Source organism: Aphanomyces astaci (genome assembly GCF_000520075.1).
Source record: "Aphanomyces astaci strain APO3 unplaced genomic scaffold supercont1.20, whole genome shotgun sequence".
Classification (NCBI taxonomy): Eukaryota; Oomycota; class Saprolegniomycetes; order Saprolegniales; family Verrucalvaceae; genus Aphanomyces; species Aphanomyces astaci.
The window spans coordinates 143019-159697 of NW_009798283.1; the positions used below are offsets into that span (position 1 = coordinate 143019).

At 51.3% G+C, this 16679-nt stretch overlaps 6 protein-coding genes across 7 annotated transcripts; 2 read left to right on the forward strand and 4 right to left on the reverse strand.

The window, feature by feature from the left end:
• Positions 1-515: 515 nt before the first annotated feature.
• Positions 516-3605, reverse strand: H257_08729 (STE/STE20/FRAY protein kinase). Its single transcript, XM_009834765.1, has 7 exons — positions 3436-3605; positions 3241-3348; positions 3077-3135; positions 2688-2985; positions 2219-2368; positions 1697-1827; positions 516-1355 (listed from the first exon to the last, which is right to left on the reverse strand). The coding sequence occupies exons 1-7, from the start codon at positions 3511-3513 to the stop codon at positions 1016-1018; spliced, it is 1164 nt and encodes a 387-aa protein (XP_009833067.1). The 5' UTR covers positions 3514-3605; the 3' UTR covers positions 516-1015.
• A 626-nt stretch (positions 3606-4231) lies between these two features.
• Positions 4232-5109, forward strand: H257_08730 (hypothetical protein). Its single transcript, XM_009834766.1, has 2 exons — positions 4232-4695; positions 4769-5109. The coding sequence occupies exons 1-2, from the start codon at positions 4314-4316 to the stop codon at positions 4984-4986; spliced, it is 600 nt and encodes a 199-aa protein (XP_009833068.1). The 5' UTR covers positions 4232-4313; the 3' UTR covers positions 4987-5109.
• A 267-nt stretch (positions 5110-5376) lies between these two features.
• H257_08731 lies at positions 5377-7689 on the reverse strand. 2 transcript variants are annotated; one of them, XM_009834767.1, is made up of 9 exons: positions 7586-7689; positions 7385-7537; positions 7202-7319; positions 7072-7145; positions 6918-7016; positions 6748-6867; positions 6638-6682; positions 6507-6580; positions 5377-6284 (listed from the first exon to the last, which is right to left on the reverse strand). In XM_009834767.1, the coding sequence occupies exons 1-9, from the start codon at positions 7652-7654 to the stop codon at positions 5504-5506; spliced, it is 1533 nt and encodes a 510-aa protein (XP_009833069.1). In that variant the 5' UTR covers positions 7655-7689; the 3' UTR covers positions 5377-5503. The 2 variants fall into 2 exon arrangements, with proteins under 2 accessions (XP_009833069.1, XP_009833070.1); XM_009834768.1 differs by having other exon boundaries at positions 7072-7319.
• Positions 7690-8574: 885 nt separating this feature from the next.
• On the reverse strand, positions 8575-10190 carry H257_08732 (hypothetical protein). Its single transcript, XM_009834769.1, has 2 exons — positions 9270-10190; positions 8575-8959 (listed from the first exon to the last, which is right to left on the reverse strand). Exons 1-2 carry the CDS (start codon positions 10089-10091, stop codon positions 8666-8668), a joined length of 1116 nt encoding a protein of 371 aa, XP_009833071.1. The 5' UTR covers positions 10092-10190; the 3' UTR covers positions 8575-8665.
• A 680-nt stretch (positions 10191-10870) lies between these two features.
• Positions 10871-13608, reverse strand: H257_08733 (hypothetical protein). Its single transcript, XM_009834770.1, has one exon. It carries the CDS (start codon positions 12812-12814, stop codon positions 10949-10951), a length of 1866 nt encoding a protein of 621 aa, XP_009833072.1. The 5' UTR covers positions 12815-13608; the 3' UTR covers positions 10871-10948.
• Positions 13609-13744: 136 nt separating this feature from the next.
• H257_08734 (hypothetical protein) lies at positions 13745-16543 on the forward strand (the record flags this gene model as incomplete). The annotated part of the gene is made up of 7 exons (XM_009834771.1): positions 13745-13789; positions 14677-15285; positions 15352-15441; positions 15494-15573; positions 15618-15799; positions 15847-16019; positions 16091-16543. The coding sequence occupies 7 exons, from the start codon at positions 13745-13747 to the stop codon at positions 16541-16543; spliced, it is 1632 nt and encodes a 543-aa protein (XP_009833073.1).
• Between the last annotated feature and the right edge of the window lie 136 nt (positions 16544-16679).

Consider the following 16679-nt stretch of genomic DNA (forward strand, 5'->3'; position numbering starts at 1 on the left):
ATATAATTGTTGAATTAAAAGCGTGGATGACATTGGGATGACATGGGATGAAATTGGATGAAGTTGTGGGATGAAACCTAAAGTAGTGATCAAGCCTTACGTTGGCCCCGAGCGCCCGGGAGGCCGTCTGCGCAAGCGCGGCCGTACGAGAGCGCGGATCTAAGCTTCTCGCTTGACCGAATGATCTATCTTTTCTTCTTGTCGGGCAGTGGCAGGTCCGTTCCGCTCCCTGTATGCAATGACCTAGCATTATCCTAATTTACTCACATCTCTACTAATTAGGATTTGACCTAAATTAATGGTGGATGACGTTTGGATATATTTGAAATCCATATAAATAATTGGAGTATTAATAGTACCGGTAAGTACCTAAGGGAGTATATAAATGAATTGTTACAGTACTTAGATGAATCGGTATAGATGAATCAAAATCACACCTCAATTGATTGGTCCACAGCGAAGTTGTTTTTCACGCCGCCATTCGAAACTGCAGTTTGCATTTTGATCCGTTCGTACTAACTACAGTAACTGCAGTGCATGTCCATCGACCGTTGTTCGAGTGCAGCATGTATGCAGCAGTATGACGTAGGTTCTAGTTGCTCCCCGTGCTTGCGGCGTTGCTGCTTTTGTCCAAATCACTGTGGATTTGCAGTGTCAAGTAAGCCCTATACCAAAGCGGCACGCGAGGGGTGTGGCTATGGGGGCGTCCTTCATCCTATGGACCCTCCGCCTCCCTTTTGCCCGTCGAGATTGGCCACACCATATTAAACGTGGCTACCCTCGACATGCAATTGCCGCGACAACCTTCAAACACACAACTTGTCTAGATTGCATGCATACTATGTAGTAGCCGTGAAGCAATCCAGTAACTCTAAGTAGTAGGACATTTCGTAAGAGATGGTCATATTGAACGTCTTAAGGTTGTCAATCACGAGATTCAACAACTTGTATGTGTTCCCCGATCACCCTTGTATTACTACCATTGCATACTCGTCGACTAGTACATCCGATCTGGTTATTGCTGGGGCTTGCGCACGGATTCACCTCCACTGGCCGCCAAAAACTGTCGTTCAAAGTCGTCGATTTCGTCAGCGGCGGCGGCGGCCGTCTGTGGCGTCGCGTCCGCCGCGGGTGTGTCCTCAAACACCCACGTGGTTCCGGGGACGTACACCTTGGGCTCGGCGGTCGTCGGCTCCTTGGTCGCGTACAGCGGGCCCATGCCGGGGAGCATCGGTTGGGTGTTGATTGAGGTTTCGCCAATGTCGTCGATCTTGGTCGTGAGCTCCGCCGCCAAGTACGCGGCGGTTTCGGCCTTCTTGAAGAAGTTATGTTTGAGCAGCGTCGACGTCGTGGGTCTATGATAGATACAGTATCCCATCGTCGTGATATCCACATATAAGCAAGGAAGGTCGTCCATGGACTATGATTGAGGCAATGAATGGGGGACGGACACACAAAGTGATGCACATCGACGCAAGCGGAATACAACCAAATATATATGTGTTCCACAAGAATCGGCAAACTGATTGAACCAATGAGGATGTCGAATTAGTGTGTGACTTCAATTAGTGTGACACCACACAAAATTCCGTCCAGCGAAAATCGATCCATAGATTTGGCGAATCATAAAAGTCCAAAGTTTGGGTAAAACGACAATATCGAATTTGGAAGGGGGGGGGAGGGGGGGGTAGCGTACCGTTTGGCTGGGTCTTTCTGCAGACACAATCGCACCATGTCCTTGAAATGGCGGGAAAACTGGTGGCCCGACCCGTCGTCGTCGTACGACCGCAGGCTCGGCGGGTCTTCTTGCAACGTCAGCAGCAGCACCTACAACCCCCCGTCGTGCGTCGTCACTCGCCCTCTCATCATTATGCAGCCGCCACACAAGGGTACCAGCAACTCCCATCGTAGTACCGTGTTTACTAACTACTATGGCCAATAGTCGATTCGAAAGAATTGGAATGAGCACAAGAACCAAATCGGCACATCATCGATATATCGACCAATCAAAACCCAACCCACGAATCAAGTACCCAATCAAAACCACTCTTTGACCAATATGAAACATCGATTAGTGTGTGACTTTAATTAGTGTGTAGTAGTTAGTGGGCATCCAAACAACGTGTCCACACAAAGAATCGATCGATAGATTTGGCAAATCAGCATCACAAAAGTCCAAATATGGGGTACAAAAGGACAATATATGTTTATGTACTACCTTCATGGGTTGGTACCGCGCATACGGAGCGTACCCCTTGGCGAGTTCCAGCGCCGTGATCCCAAACGACCAAATGTCCGCCTTGTAGTCGTACCCTCGGACTTGCTCCATCACTTCCGGCGCCATCCAGCATGGCGTGCCCACAAAAGTCTACATGTACATATTGTGGATTCACATTTCCAGACCCCGTCGAATATATATCGAATCGACGCTATTGGCTACTCCGATTTTGCGTGGATATATTTGATTGGCTCGAAAGGACAAGTATATTCAACCAATCCGAACAACTCCAGCGTGAATCAATATATTGATATGACAAACCACACGAATGTTGCAAGTTTATAGCGAATTCACAATACATGATTCAACCATGTAGGTCAATCAATATGTGGACACTGAGGATGTGTATTCTGCATGTATTCGTAGCACCAACAGACAGAGACAAGATCGTCCGTTGGCGCGGGCGTACCTGGCGGTTCTTGCGGCGATCGCCCCCTTCCATCATCCACCCCGACACGCCAAAGTCGGCGATCAAGACGTTCCCGTCGCCGTCGAGGAGGATGTTGCCAGCTTTGATGTCGCGATGGATCTGGCCGTTTTCGTGGAAGTATTGCAGCCCCTGCAGCGTTTCCCGCAAGATCACCGCGCACAGCTCCTCCTTCATGCCTTCGCCAAACCCCTTCTTCTTTAAGATGTTCATCGCATGCAAGCACGATCCTTTGTTCATGAGTTGCATGACCAGCCACAGTTGGTCCTTGTACACGAAGCTACGAATGGACAGACACACGGCATCAGTCGTACGGTGACCTCCTCCCCCTCTCTGCAACGTCCAACAATAGGGAACGGCATGGATCTCACCTGCAGTAGCACTTGAGCACGTTGGGATGGTTGGTCATCTTCATTGTTTGGACCTCCGCCTGCGAGAGAGAGAGGGTCAAGGCACCGCGGGTATGTATCATGTTGAATCTCTCTCATCCACAAGACTTCGGGGGAAGACGGCGGCATCACGACTGCGCACGTACCCGGATGTCTTCAAAGCTGGTCGTAATCTTCTCGAGGTCCATGATCTTGATCGCGACATACGTGTCCTTTGGTCGACAGTACGCCTTCATCACCTTGGCGAATGCGCCCTACTCGATGACGACACATCACCCGATCAATACTTGGGGGACCCCATGTCACTCCATCATCCTTCCTCAATAGGGGTCGTGACGTACCTGACCAACTTTCTCGATGATCTGGTAGTCCTCGGCGGACGTCGGCCATTCCGTGTGCGTTGCAGCGGCGGCGGCCATGTTGTTTTGCAGCACACAATCGAATTAAATGACGTCAACTGCCTCTCCCAAATCAATCGAAAATGTTTTTTTTTCATCCGCTCAAAACCAAATACAATTCGCAAGGTAAGTCGTATAATTTAATAACCACAACACGATTTATAATCCTATTTTGACCACGAGAAAGGCTGGAATGAGAAGGGCCCAGGGGCTGCAGGGTGTGCCTTTGCCGCCATCGATGGTGGTGGACACGGTCGCGGCGAGTTGAGAGAACAACCTTGCAGGTACACGCGTGGTGTGGCCTCCAAAGTGGACGCTCATAAGTAGTACCATCGCAAACAACTCCCCTGCGGTGAAAAGTGAAGATGCAATGTCCCATGCGAGGGGTGGCCGCCGCCGCCACGTGTAGCTGTACAATCATAAGCGAGGTGAGTTTTGTTATAAGCTGAGCAGACGTTCTCATGTCGTAGGTGTACTCCGTAGCTCGAGCCCCATCGCCGATTAATATAATGCGAAGATATCTATCTTCTCGTTATGTGATGATGAGCACTTTTGTCGCAATTGGATTGGTCAAAAATAATCGATAGTTTGTGTCCACCAATCATATCGATAGAATCAAGTAGCCAATTACTACGTAGTAATTCATTGAACCGATGAATTTCAATTTCTGAGACCACCAACTCCGACACAAAAGACAGGCATGCACCGATATATTAATTATTTGTATGGATCCCACCAGGGGGTGGTCGCGCGTACAAAAATAGATCCACGTTGTCCAGTCTATCCCCGTCTACCTCGTGCTTTGCAATTCCACCAAACTGATGCCGCATCGCCCCTTCCGTCGCGACGGCGAAGCCTTGTCCAGGTGGGAAAACGAAATCGACGAGTTCGACAGTGGTGGCCACTTGGACCAGTTGGACCGCATTACCTTGGATTGGTCCCAGCCCCAAGTGCATCGAAGCGGCGACTGCAGCGCGGGGCACCGGCGCATGCGTGAGAAAAAGCAAAGTACTACCCCCCGCCGTCTGTCCCCCCAACAAGGCGACAATGGCCTGCCCCCACGGATCGTTGTGGTCGTCCAAGCGTCAAAGCCACCGGCTTCCAAGCCAGCGCCTCTGACACCCGTCGCGGTATCGTTGACGTCCCCTCGGGATCAAATGTCCAAGGTGTCACCACCGCAACAACGCCGCCAAACAGTGCAAGGTCCTCTTATGTTCACATATATCGTCGTTCGTGGGGTTAGGACACTTTTTGAGCTCGAGTGTGGTGACTGTAGATCGATGGCAACCGCCTTCCCCACGACTAGCCCACTCTTCTCCCCACGTCGTTCCTCCGCCGTCGGTTCTTGTATCGTTGCCACGCGGGGCAGCCGGCGTATTTGATGCCCCCCTCCGCCCATCACGCAAGCCCCCCCAACACCCATCGAGCCATACGTCCAATCCCCCGACGACAACCACACAGCATCTTCTTCGTGTGTGGCCCCTCACGGTGTGACCCCTAACGACCGTCCCCATTATTTATGATGTAAACAACTGCATAACCCAGCAACGAACGATGAATTCAAGAACTTCGAAGATCTAGTACTACTATCTATATACACGGAAGTTTTGATGTTGGACAAAGCAAGGGACGACTTTGGAACAATGCAGCGAGTGGTCCGTTAGTTAGCTCGGACGGTGTGGCAACATTTGTCCAACGAATCATAGAAGTCCACAATCGGACGAATTGATGTGGTGCTGTTATGAATATAGTATGTACAGTAGTACACCGTGCTACTAACTACACTCCGCCCACCGACTGGTTATTACACAAACGCTTTTCTACTCTCGTTAACGTTAACGTTAGTAGAAGTAAGCACTCGGAATAGTGGCGTAGTGGCTTACACCATGATGTAGACATTGCATTCCTCAGAACTACTACTACGTTATTCAAATGACTGTCGAGACGAAGTGGCGGGTGCTACATCCTACGTACGGTTCCTTCTGCCAACACAATTCTGGTCCGACTCTCTCTATTCCAAGGTAAAGTCGTACACTTCGACGCCGCCAACGTCAAACTCGACGACGCCGCCGCCGACCAGCGGGGGGCTCTGAAATAAATCGCTTTCGTCGCTCTTTCCGCGCATGAGGTCTTCGTCTAGCTCCAGCGCCGCCGCGCTTGACGTGCTGCTCACGCCAAACGCCATCATCGTGGGGAGGCACAGCATGTACTTGAGCAACACAGGCTTGGCATGGTGATGCGCGGGGGACGTGACCAGCTGCTTGAATGCATGGGGGGTCGGCACCAGGGCGAACGGAAAGCACCGGTGGTCTCCAAAGAACGACTGGTGGACTCCGAGTTGATGCGACACGAACACGCCCACGACACTGCCGGTGGTGAGCTCCTCCACGAGCAGAAGCATCTCGGGGGACGCCGCCCCCCGTTCGCAGTGGCTGTAGAGTCGGTCGAGGCCCCGGCCGTGGACTTCAGCATTGTACAACAGACGAAAGTGCTTCATCTGTAGCCCGAGCGGCAGCCACGACGTCACAGCCGCGTCCCGATGGGGGTCTAGCAATCGCCCCCCCGACGACTTGGGGGAAATGAGCAGGGGGAGGTGGTGGTGGACGTGAGCGTGTTGGTGTTTGGCCGACTGCAGCCGAACCGACTTCCGCTTTTCCAACGCCTTGTGCATGGTTTGGAGGTTGGCTTTCTTAAACAAGTACCCGTACCAACTTCGAAACGCCGCCGTAAACATTGCATCAAAGTCAAAGGATGGGCCGTTTACAACTGCTTGTAGTTGTGCCCACCATGCCCTATACAACGACACCAGGCAGCGATGTTTCAGCAATGTAGTATAATAGCACGAAAGCTCATATGTAGCAAAAAACATGAACATATTTTTGAATCAAAGTGTATCATCGCTTGGACAGTCAAAGGATTTGACAGATATATATATACTGTACCGTATGTTAAACGTATATATATATATATATATATATATTGGCAACAGAGCCCATGTTTTGATCGAATCTTACTCGCCAGTGGCCGTGCACTTGACCATTTCATGCCTAGTGAGCTTAAACACGGCCAAGAGCACTCGACATAGCACCTGGACAAGTACGAATACATGATGTGACAACGTGTCATGACTGTACTCGAGTAGTACCTTGGGGCCATCGGCTAAATAGCTGTCGAGGACGCGGTACACAACCTAATGAGTTGACTGGTTAGCCTTGTGTAATGGATTACAAGGGTGCCTAAACCACTGGAACGTACAGGCATGGGAAAGAAGCCCACAAAGAACCGATGAAACAGGTGGATAAAGTAGCTGTCGTCGTCGCCTTGGCACGTCGTCAACGCGGTGGCCACCTCGGTGTACCGCCATTGCAAAATTTCCTGCGGCCAACGGGGATGAAGAAGGCGTCGGTGATGGGGGCAGGTCATACCTTGAAAAAGCGAGCGAGGGTGGTGTCCGCGATGACGCTGGTGGGGAGCTTACGATAGGCGTGATGAGGGCCTGGCTGTTGGTGTGGCTTGAGCAGGTTCTAACAAGGAATGTTATTCGCTACATCAATAGTAGTGTACGGGTCCCGTGCCTACCGAGACTGCTACGAACGTCGCAGCTTCCGAGGTTTGGGAAAGAAGCAGCGGAATCAAGTGCACGAGGTACGGGCCTACAGTACGTACAGTAGGAGTTCTGGTTGATGGGTATATGGTGTGCAGGTGGTACAGTAGCTGACGCCGCCAAGATGCTGAAACAAGATGCACACGTGATGGAACCCTTGCACTTGGATTGGCGTCAGGTCGTACGGGGCCAAGTGCACGAGCCCACCGAAATACGACGCGTGCTACACGACGACCTCTGATGAGATGACAACAGGGACATGGCTACAGTACAGTAGCAAGTACGTACGCGAGTCAAGGTCGTGGGGACCCCAGACTTGAACACTTGCGACATTGCAGCTGTATACGATGCCTCGATAAACGTTGGCTTGACGTCGCTTTCGCAGCACAGGTACAAGTAGACGGCGGCGCGGTGGGCAGTTGGGACTCCCAGTCGGCATTCCTACACGACAAGCATGTTGGTGTCTGGCGACAGGAGGGTCATCTGTACGGTGGCAACGGCAGAGTATGGTGATGGCAGTGGGCTGAAGACTCCCGAAGGCTCAGCCAAGAGGACCATGACGACAAAGCTAAGCTTTGGCAAGAATGGACAAGTTGGATTTTAGATTGGGTTGCATGCGTTTCATGTGCAAGTCCTACTACGTACCTGCCCGACAGAATACCCACATTGCCTCAGCTAAGCTAAATACCGGGTATATGAGGCTTGGGCTGTGCCGTAAGTCAGGTTGCTTTGAATTCTGCGTGAATTGTCCACACATGCTACCACCATCTCTCTGCTTTGAGTCCTCCTGTAGCCACTTTCCACAAGAGGAGACAGTTTCTGCGACAAAGACCTCGCGAATATAACCATTTATCCCTGTCCGTCGCTACTGTCGGACATAATGTGACATGACCAACGCACGTACAGGGCCGCGCTACTTTCTTCTTCAACTGCGTCAGCGCCGCCGAAACGGCAGCTCCTTGTTGGATCCTACTGGTATGAATACTGGTAGTCAGTATATGGGATAGTAAAGCACTTCCAAAACTATGTACCGTATAGTGTATATGTATTGCGACGGATTAATCTATTGCGACTCCTGTAATAACTGATAATTTTCTTGTAATAACTGATATTTACTTGTGAATATGTTGATTATACTCCAAATTTGTATGACGCAATGGATTACAAAGTAACAAATACTTGAAGTACTACGCAGTATACTACAGTCTCAATGACATTCTCGAATGCTGGGACGATGTGCACGCACGCAAGGGCACCAACTTCAAATGTCCATCACGTTTGACATCATCCCAACAACACACTCCTTACATAATGTTAATACTGTATATATATATATATATACATCGATCGACCAGTAAACTCGATTTTCACCAAGTCCATCGGCTACTTGTTCTTTTGCGTTGGCGCATATCTCGGCTTCCGCCAAGTCTACTCACGTTCCAGTGTAATCTAACGTTACATGTCGATGGATGTATAGATAGACCTGTAGTTACATAGAATGACTTGTTGTTCTATGTTGCCTCCACGAACCACCGACGACGGCATGTACGTCCGACTGTTAAATATGTACTAGCTACTGCTAATGTCCGTGTCGTTGGTAGCGTCGGAACAACTCGGTGCCACAGGGGGCTCACTGGCTGGCGACGCAGCAAGCATCTTGGCGTCGACAAATTCAAACGCCATCGCGTCGTCGCTCGAGACTAACGTCCGCACCAGGCCATCCTTGGGTCGCGCGCCAATGTACCACCGCCGGAGCCGCCGCGACTGGAGCTCGCCATTATATGCATATTCGAACCGAAACAGGTTTTCTCGATGGTACAAGCGTTGGGTGATCAGCTTGACGCATTTCGCTTTCGAACACACCTATGTACAACATGTCGTGCGGGTGAGAAATATATATATATATATATATTGTCGATTTGATACAAATTTGGGGAGGGGGTGCAATCGAATAATCGCGCCAACCAACCCGATCCACAATCGATCTGATTGGTTGAATTTCATTGAGAAATGGGTTTTGATTGGCTAGAAATTTTGAGCTCATCTGAAGTAGCCAATCAAATCGATTTAAATTCCAACGACAAACCACCCCACAACACGAAATTTCACTCGAAAGCACAATAGATATATATATCTTGGTGTAAAACTCGCCATACAAAATAGAATACTGTACCATGCGGCCAGTGGCCACTTCGCGAAACGACACCTTGACCACGTTCACGTCGGTGTGTTCGGCAAACGCGTAGAAAGGCGTGGGAAATTGCTGTAGCAACGGGTTGGTTTCTTCGAAATCGCACTCAACCAGGTACACGTGCTCGCCGCGTACTTGAAGGTACCGGTTCGATCGGTCCTTGGCTTTGATGTAAATGCGCTTGCGACTGCCGCCTTCGTCAATGTCGTTGAGTCGACTGCATAGCGCCATGCACTCAATGCGATAACGTTCCTTCAACTCGTGCATTGTCGCAAATAGCGCGTCCACTTTACACGAGAGCGACCGCTGCCGAATGTACGGCACCTCAGTTGGACTCGTGGTGAAGATCTGCTTGGCAAACAAACGACCCGTCTTGCACCAGTACGCAACATGCTCGCAGTTGAGGGACAAGATGTTAAAGTGGCCACGACCTGCGCCAAGCAGAAACTTGCATCGCGCGATCACCACGGGCGGGATGTCGGACGCCGACCGGTGGACTTCGCCGAGCTTCGAGATCGCGTCGCCCAGGATAGACGAGTTGTATTGCACGCGACGCAAGTGCTTGAACTGCCGGCCGTCTAAGAACTGCTCTAGCGTCGTCAGCCGAAAGTACGAGTCCGCCTGCGCCTCGGCAAAGTTGGAGAGCGGACTCCACGTGTGCGCTACCTTGACCGTCTGCAACGACGTGCCGCGCTCATAGACGATTCCGTGATGGGAGTACGAGATTGGCCATCGTCCAAAGTCCCAGATACACACCTGATCGCCAAGTTGCAGCGTGGACACGTCATACACAGCGGTGTTCATGGATGCGCAAGTAAGTGGTAGGATGGTGTTGCTGTGCTTTCTGCCGTCGCCAGTGGTCACAGCAGTGTCACGTAATATTATTCCACTGGTTATTCTTCCACCAAATATATGGGCGTTTGTATGTGGAGGTCGACCATATTATATTCCGAGCACGTATAAGACCTATAAAACGTTTAACCTGGATCGATCAAAAACAGAATGCCGACTTCGCTCGAACGAACAAACAAGATTACGCTTCGAAAATCAATAAATAAGGAGGATTGCATACTTTATCATATGTAATAATAAAACAATTCGTTTTTCCTCATCCATGTACTACTACTACAGTAAGCCTTAATATTACGCAATGACTTTAACGTGGTTCAACTTGAACTTCGAGAGATGACTTGGAGAGGGCGAAAGGGACATCTGACTAAGCAGTTGAGTTGCCCAAGTTGGTGTTGGTACACACATCGACCCTCGATCTCCATCGCTCATGCTATCGAATTCCAGTCCAAGCTCGTGGGTTGGCCTTGTTTACGCGTCACCCCTCTGTCGTTGCCCATGTGTCCAACAGCAGCCATGATTGTGACAGTCTAACGTTAGCCACAACAATTTAGGAATCTAAAGCTCAAAAACGAACAACATCTCTACTTGAGAGGGGAATTACGTCTAGTCCACAGGAAGCAGTGGCATTGCAATATGTACAACTTACCACAACCACACATTGTTTTGAAGGATTTCAACCAGCACGGCCGAGCTGCCTGCACAAATCGTAATGTGATGGTACTACTAGTACATCCAAACGTCCCCCAGTTATTAACATAAGTATAGAACCCTCCCTCTATAGCCAACGTAGCGCACAAGGTGGAATACTATTATTCACATATGTTTCGGTGCTCGGCTGCAACGAACGCAGCCAAGTGAGCCTTGGCTGTTTCGGTGCTCACGTGGCCGACATAGGGCCCACTGGTGTCGTGGTTGGTCTTTTGGTGCACCCACTCCAGCCGGGGTAAGTTCATTTTCGCTAACACGTGGTCCACCATCGCTCGACGCGACTTGTAGCATGCCGTCGGGTAGTCTTTGGCTGCCAACAGCCGCAATTGGCGTTGGGCCACGAGGGTATCGTTGACGTTCCGTCGACGCACACTAGCCCACCACATGACGACGACACTGCCGACCACCCCGCCCGTAAACAAGACAAACATCGTCCACATTACGGTTTGCTCCGTGTCAAAACATACATCGTCGTCTGCTGTGGTGACGCACAGCCACGGGAACACGGCGTTTTCGACTGTCACGACCACCATTACCACGGATGACATGGTGACGTACCAATCCAGCGACGTCAGGTACGAGATCTGCGGCAGCGCGCCGGCAATCGCAAACTTGTAGGCCACGGCCGTGAGCAGTAGCGTCACGGAGATGGAAATGCGATTCGACGTGGCCATTCGCGTCCGAAAACTCTCAATTCCAAACGAGAGAAACCCCAAGTACGTGAGAATCGTGATTGGCACCATCACATTTGACACGTAGTACCCTGGCTTGCGTTGGAGTATGACGGTGAAATCGATGCAGCTGTACCGGTACCCCTGTGACGACTCGGCGGGGTCGCTCACCCCCACTCGAGGCAGCACGTGCTCTGCGGTGACGACGTGGAACAGATTGGAGATGGCAAACCGATTCACCAAGAACACGCTGGGAAAGTCGTCGTTGCTGCGAAACACGACGTAAGACGTTGGGCGGTTGATCGTCAAGGACATGGTCAGGCCTTGTGTGTCGAAAGGAAACGGCCACAGCTCGAGCATTTCCGAAAAGCACCCCTTGAACCGAAGTTTCAATAAAAAGTAGTCCATGAGTGTGCCTTTGTGGTGCGTGGACGGAGTGTACGACGACCACGACTGCACGTCTCCTTCTACGGACGCCGTGTTCAAACATTCGACCACGGAAGTGTTGATGTACAGACTGTCTAGGAGGTCCACGACGCTGGCTTGGGGCACGTCGGACGCAGCGATGGTGCGGAACCGCAGCTCAAAGAAGGCATCTGCGCGAAACGTTTGCAGCACCGTGTTGATCTCAAACACGTTGAACACTGTGGTACGACAGTACGACACCAGCGGCGGCAGAATTGCACAGGAGATAGTGGCTGGGGGCACGGAGGAGTCGGCGGTGAAGGACGATGGCGGGTCGCCTTTGGGTAGCTTTGTTCGTTGCCGGAGGACGATGTTCTCACCGTCGACAAGCGGCGGTGTCACGTCCCACTCACTGTGAGGCAGTTTGGACTTGGAAGTGCATGTTAGCACACACCCTGTTGTGTTAGCATGACTGACCCACCATACCCCTCCTGGTCCACCGCCTCGAAAGTAAATGAACACGTTCGACATCACCAAGTCCGGCGGAATGCACCGCTGAACGGTTACCACAAGAAACCCCGAGGACCGGAGCTCATACCCCACAACATCGCTGTGCCATACGTCGTTCCTCTTGGCCACGTCTTCTTCGTTGATGGTTGCCGCCGCGCATACTTTGGACGGGTGGCGACGCTTCGGCATGAGGACTTTTGAAAAAATACCTACCGCTTCAACGTTTATCCGGACTCGGATATATATTTCCGGATGTGAGTTTTCGTATATTGTGTGTGGAGACAACATGATGGGGGGAGGTCCGCCGCCGCGACTGGGCACTGATGGCGATTGGGTGTGCCCAAAGGAAGGATGCGGGAACATCAACTTTGCCCGTCGCATGGAGTGCAATCGGTGCTTCACTCCGCGTGTAGATGCTCCGAAAAAGCCATTCGGCGACCGTCAATTTGGCGGGGAGAAGAAGACGGGCTTATTCGGTCCCTCTGACTGGGCTTGTGGCAAGTGTGGCAACATGAACTGGGAACGCCGCAATGAGTGCAACATATGCAAAGCCCCCAAAGCGTCCTTAGGACCCGACGAGAAACGTGATGGCGCGGGTGGCGGGTTCAACGAACGGCAAGAACGGGTGGCGTCCGGTCGCCGTGAAGTCGCTGAAGATGGCTACGATGACTTTGGCCAGCGACGACAGAAAGCTCCCGTAAGTCAAGCTGATCGCGAAGCTGCGGCTCTGGCGCGATTGAAGGCCAGTTACAGTGCCATGTACACCAACGAACCAATCAGCCACTCAGTCGGCGGCGACGACGAAGATTTTGCGAGAAAGCCCCCCACCTCGTCTCGTCGAAGCCCAGATCGGCCTAGTACTCGTCACCGTAGTCCTGAAGCTAGCCGGCGCCGCAGTCCGGAGCCAATCCGACGCCGCAGTCCCGAGCCAAGCCGGCGGCGAAGTCCAGAGACCCGGCGCCGTAGCCCGGACCGCCGCGGTCGCAGTCCAGAACGGCGTGTTAGCCGCAGCCGGGATAGATTTGACAAGGCGTCGTCCAAACCAAGCTCGTCTCGGCGCAGTAGTCGAAGTCGATCGAGGGACCGCCGTCGATAAAAATGCATAACATGGAAAGGATATCATTTCGGTCGAAGTTTCGACATTCGATAACCTTGCTTTAATGACAGAACATGTGGAGAATGTCCAGGAATAATACACGAATACATTGCTTGTCGGAGTGGCAATGTCCGTAAAAGAAGGTAGTGAAAGTTACATGGTCGACATCAACGAAAGGGTGCGCAGGTTGACATCCCAAGGACACATTGAGCCACATGTGGTCCCGGTTTGACGGCCTCGGTTATGACGAGCTCGAACATGTACGCTTGCTTGCACCTGCTTAAAGCTACGCTTCTGACATGTTGTTGCCAGCAGGGGTCGAAAATACGCATATTATATGTATGTTTTACTGTTAGCTGCACAGTGCATACATAATGCATAATCGCTGCAAAAGACTGAAATACATTATTATGCAATATATATGCGCATTAATGCACATATTTCGAGTTTGTTGTATTATCCAGCATACCAACTAGTTGCCACCAAGACACTTCCGCTGGCGGCTCAAGTTAGACCTTGATATTTTATCACGTGATGATGTTAACTTCACTTGGAACCGCAGCTCACACAATGACGGAGGCGAAGGCTTGCGAGATCGAATTTCCTTTCAGCTGTGGACCGATGTTGTTGAGAACGATGCTAGCCACTCAAGGTAAACGTGTGGACAGCAGGAGTTGATCAAACCTAGGGGTATCGCGATTAGTCGGGCGGTTAACTCCAACGTAATGGTCAGCTGTCGAGAGCTCGTAGCAGCCGTTCGATTGTGCGATATGAACGAGTATGCTGATGCAGTGTGGATCAAACCCAGTGGCAACGTGCCGAATAAGTGTTCCGACGTCGATTGGAACTGGTACGGAACATAGTGTAGCCGTCTACCGGCGATCGCATGCGTGGCTACACTTTCAACCGGCTACAGTTGCGACGATTTTCCAAAAAGTCAACTCATTCGATAACATGTAGGTACTACACCAATCCTTCCAGGTGGAGCCTTTGCCACATCTGCAACTCCACTACGACGAGTACGTTTGGCTACCGAGGTTAAAGTATCCTGTAGCATATAGATGTTTATGCACACAGCAGCCAACGACACCCTGGCAATATCAACTCGATAAACGCGACCTCTTCGATCATAACGTTATCCTCGAAGGGGGCGTTGCCTCCCGAAACTGTGCAAACGTTTACGTTGGCTGCGTTCGTGGCCCTTCGAGTGATCGAGCACCTTGTGGACGAATTTCAAAACAGCCGCCGCCACCAGAACCTCCATAGGGGAATCTTCCCCCTGGCCGCATGTCGCCATCACTTGGCCCAGCTGTGGACTTCCACGCCCGTCAAAGACCACCACAAGCTGCTTCATCGGGACTCTGTCACATGTGTGCAGCGTGTGCTAAGTCGTCGGTTCGTGTCGGACACTGCATCGACTATTCGGGTGGCGGTCCGTCACTTGCTCGCGACTTTGCCCGAAAACGACATTGCCGTGCATGATGCTGCGTACGTGGCAGATAATCTGTTTACGTCGACGCTCCTTTCATGTGGCACCGCGGTGGACTGGGTGGGACGGGAGCTCGGTAAGGCGTTGGTGCAGATATCTGTAGTCGTTGCTATCTCGGTCGACGTGACTATCGATACGATTCAAGCGGCCGCTATATCCGCCGACGATAGGCAATCAGGGGCGACGGGAAAGAAGAAGAAACGAAGAGATAAGAAGCCAATGGGCACTGAAATGTGCACATCCACACCACAAACAGCCGTGGCAAAAGTGTGTGATGTCTCACCTGAACGATACACGTTGTTGAAGGACTGAGTAATCGACAGTATTTCATAGGCGTGCGTGCAACAAGTTTGGCCCCATGCACTCGTTCTCGTGTTTGGGTCGTTTGCGACAGGGTTGGAAGGTCCACAGTCCGACGTAGACGTAGTGATCGATGGCGTAGCCTTCTCCAAACTTCATGGGGATGGCCGGCCAGGGGTCTGTGATTGGCAGCGTTGAAATGTCGACGTGGATCGCGCCGGCGTCATCGTCGGAGCGTTTCGTCTCAGAGGAGTGGTTGGGGACCGCTCCTGTCGTCACTTTCAACAGGGGAATGGCAGTATTCTCCACGACGTGAAGCAAATTTACCCACATCATGCCTTGCAGCACCTGCGCCAGCCGACCAACTGGAGGGGCATCGAGACCAGTGTGTACGTGCAGAAGCTGGTGCACTCGTTCCCAGAGCTCACCCCCCTCGTGCTCGTCGTAAAGCAGTTTTTACACCATCATCACCTCCACAATGGTAAGTGAATGAGAAGAAATAGGCATTATAATATGCTTTTCTTGTAGGCTTCTCGGATGGGTTAACGTCCTACCGCCTCACGCTCATGGTGGCAAGTTTGCTGCAAGATGACTACCATAGTCACCGGCACGACGGCGAACACCATGAGTCTCACCTCGGCGACCTTCTGATGCGTTTTATGCATGTGTTTGGCAGCGCCTTGGACCCCCACAGATCGTTTGTACGAAACACGAGGTAGAACGTGACAGAATTGGTTGTGAGGAGCTGACCGGGATGGACTTCACGTTGTAGCCCGATACTTGGGACAAATCCACAAAATGGACCGAAGGAGGACTAGTCGTTCAAGATCCGCTGAGGCCAGACTTGAACGCAGCGAAATCTTGCTTTGCATTTGGCCGAGTTCAAGCAGCTCTGCCATGGGGGCTTTGTCAGATCCACATCGTGTCCAGTTATGACGTGGCGTGGCCCCATCAATTCGAGCTCGGTTGCTTATTTAACACCACCCACCACGACTACGTGGTCAACATACTGCGGCAGCAATGGAGTCCGCACAGTTCGTTGCAACATCATGACAGACAAGGCGACATCAGCGTCGAATGCACCCATAAACCCTGGGCAAACGATGTCATGGCTCTGTTACAGGTCCTCGGAGCTTCTGTTTGTGTGATGTGCGGCGGCTGCAACAATATGCATGTGCCACAGTGCCATCTCCACGACCTACTCACGCGATATTTGGAGCTGTAGCCTGTCTATTTACGGTGAAAAGGTGAAACCGTCGGTAGAAATACTAGTACTAACATATTAAATATTAATACTGGAGCACCTCGTAGTACGTATTACTACGTAGCACTATTAATTGTACAAATAATAGTAACGTTAC

Excerpts from the sequence above, each read along its gene's own strand:
- H257_08732 (XM_009834769.1), bottom strand. The coding sequence starts at position 10,091 with ATGAACACCGCTGTGTATGACGTGTCCACGCTGCAACTTGGCGATCAG. Across the intron at positions 8,960-9,269 it reads AAGTGGCCACTGGCCGCATG|GTGTGTTCGAAAGCGAAATG; the intron begins GTACAGTATTCT and ends TGTTGTACATAG.
- H257_08729 (XM_009834765.1), bottom strand. The coding sequence starts at position 3,513 with ATGGCCGCCGCCGCTGCAACGCACACGGAATGGCCGACGTCCGCCGAG. Across the intron at positions 1,828-2,218 it reads CGCGGTACCAACCCATGAAG|GTGCTGCTGCTGACGTTGCA; the intron begins GTAGTACATAAA and ends GGGGGGTTGTAG. Across the intron at positions 1,356-1,696 it reads CAGAAAGACCCAGCCAAACG|ACCCACGACGTCGACGCTGC; the intron begins GTACGCTACCCC and ends TATCTATCATAG.
- H257_08733 (XM_009834770.1), bottom strand. The coding sequence starts at position 12,814 with ATGCGACGGGCAAAGTTGATGTTCCCGCATCCTTCCTTTGGGCACACC.
- H257_08730 (XM_009834766.1), top strand. The coding sequence starts at position 4,314 with ATGCCGCATCGCCCCTTCCGTCGCGACGGCGAAGCCTTGTCCAGGTGG. Across the intron at positions 4,696-4,768 it reads ACGCCGCCAAACAGTGCAAG|ATCGATGGCAACCGCCTTCC; the intron begins GTCCTCTTATGT and ends TGGTGACTGTAG.
- H257_08731 (XM_009834767.1), bottom strand. The coding sequence starts at position 7,654 with ATGGTCCTCTTGGCTGAGCCTTCGGGAGTCTTCAGCCCACTGCCATCA. Across the intron at positions 7,146-7,201 it reads TCTTGGCGGCGTCAGCTACT|GCCCGTACCTCGTGCACTTG; the intron begins GTACCACCTGCA and ends TACGTACTGTAG. Across the intron at positions 6,683-6,747 it reads TGGGCTTCTTTCCCATGCCT|GTTGTGTACCGCGTCCTCGA; the intron begins GTACGTTCCAGT and ends TCAACTCATTAG.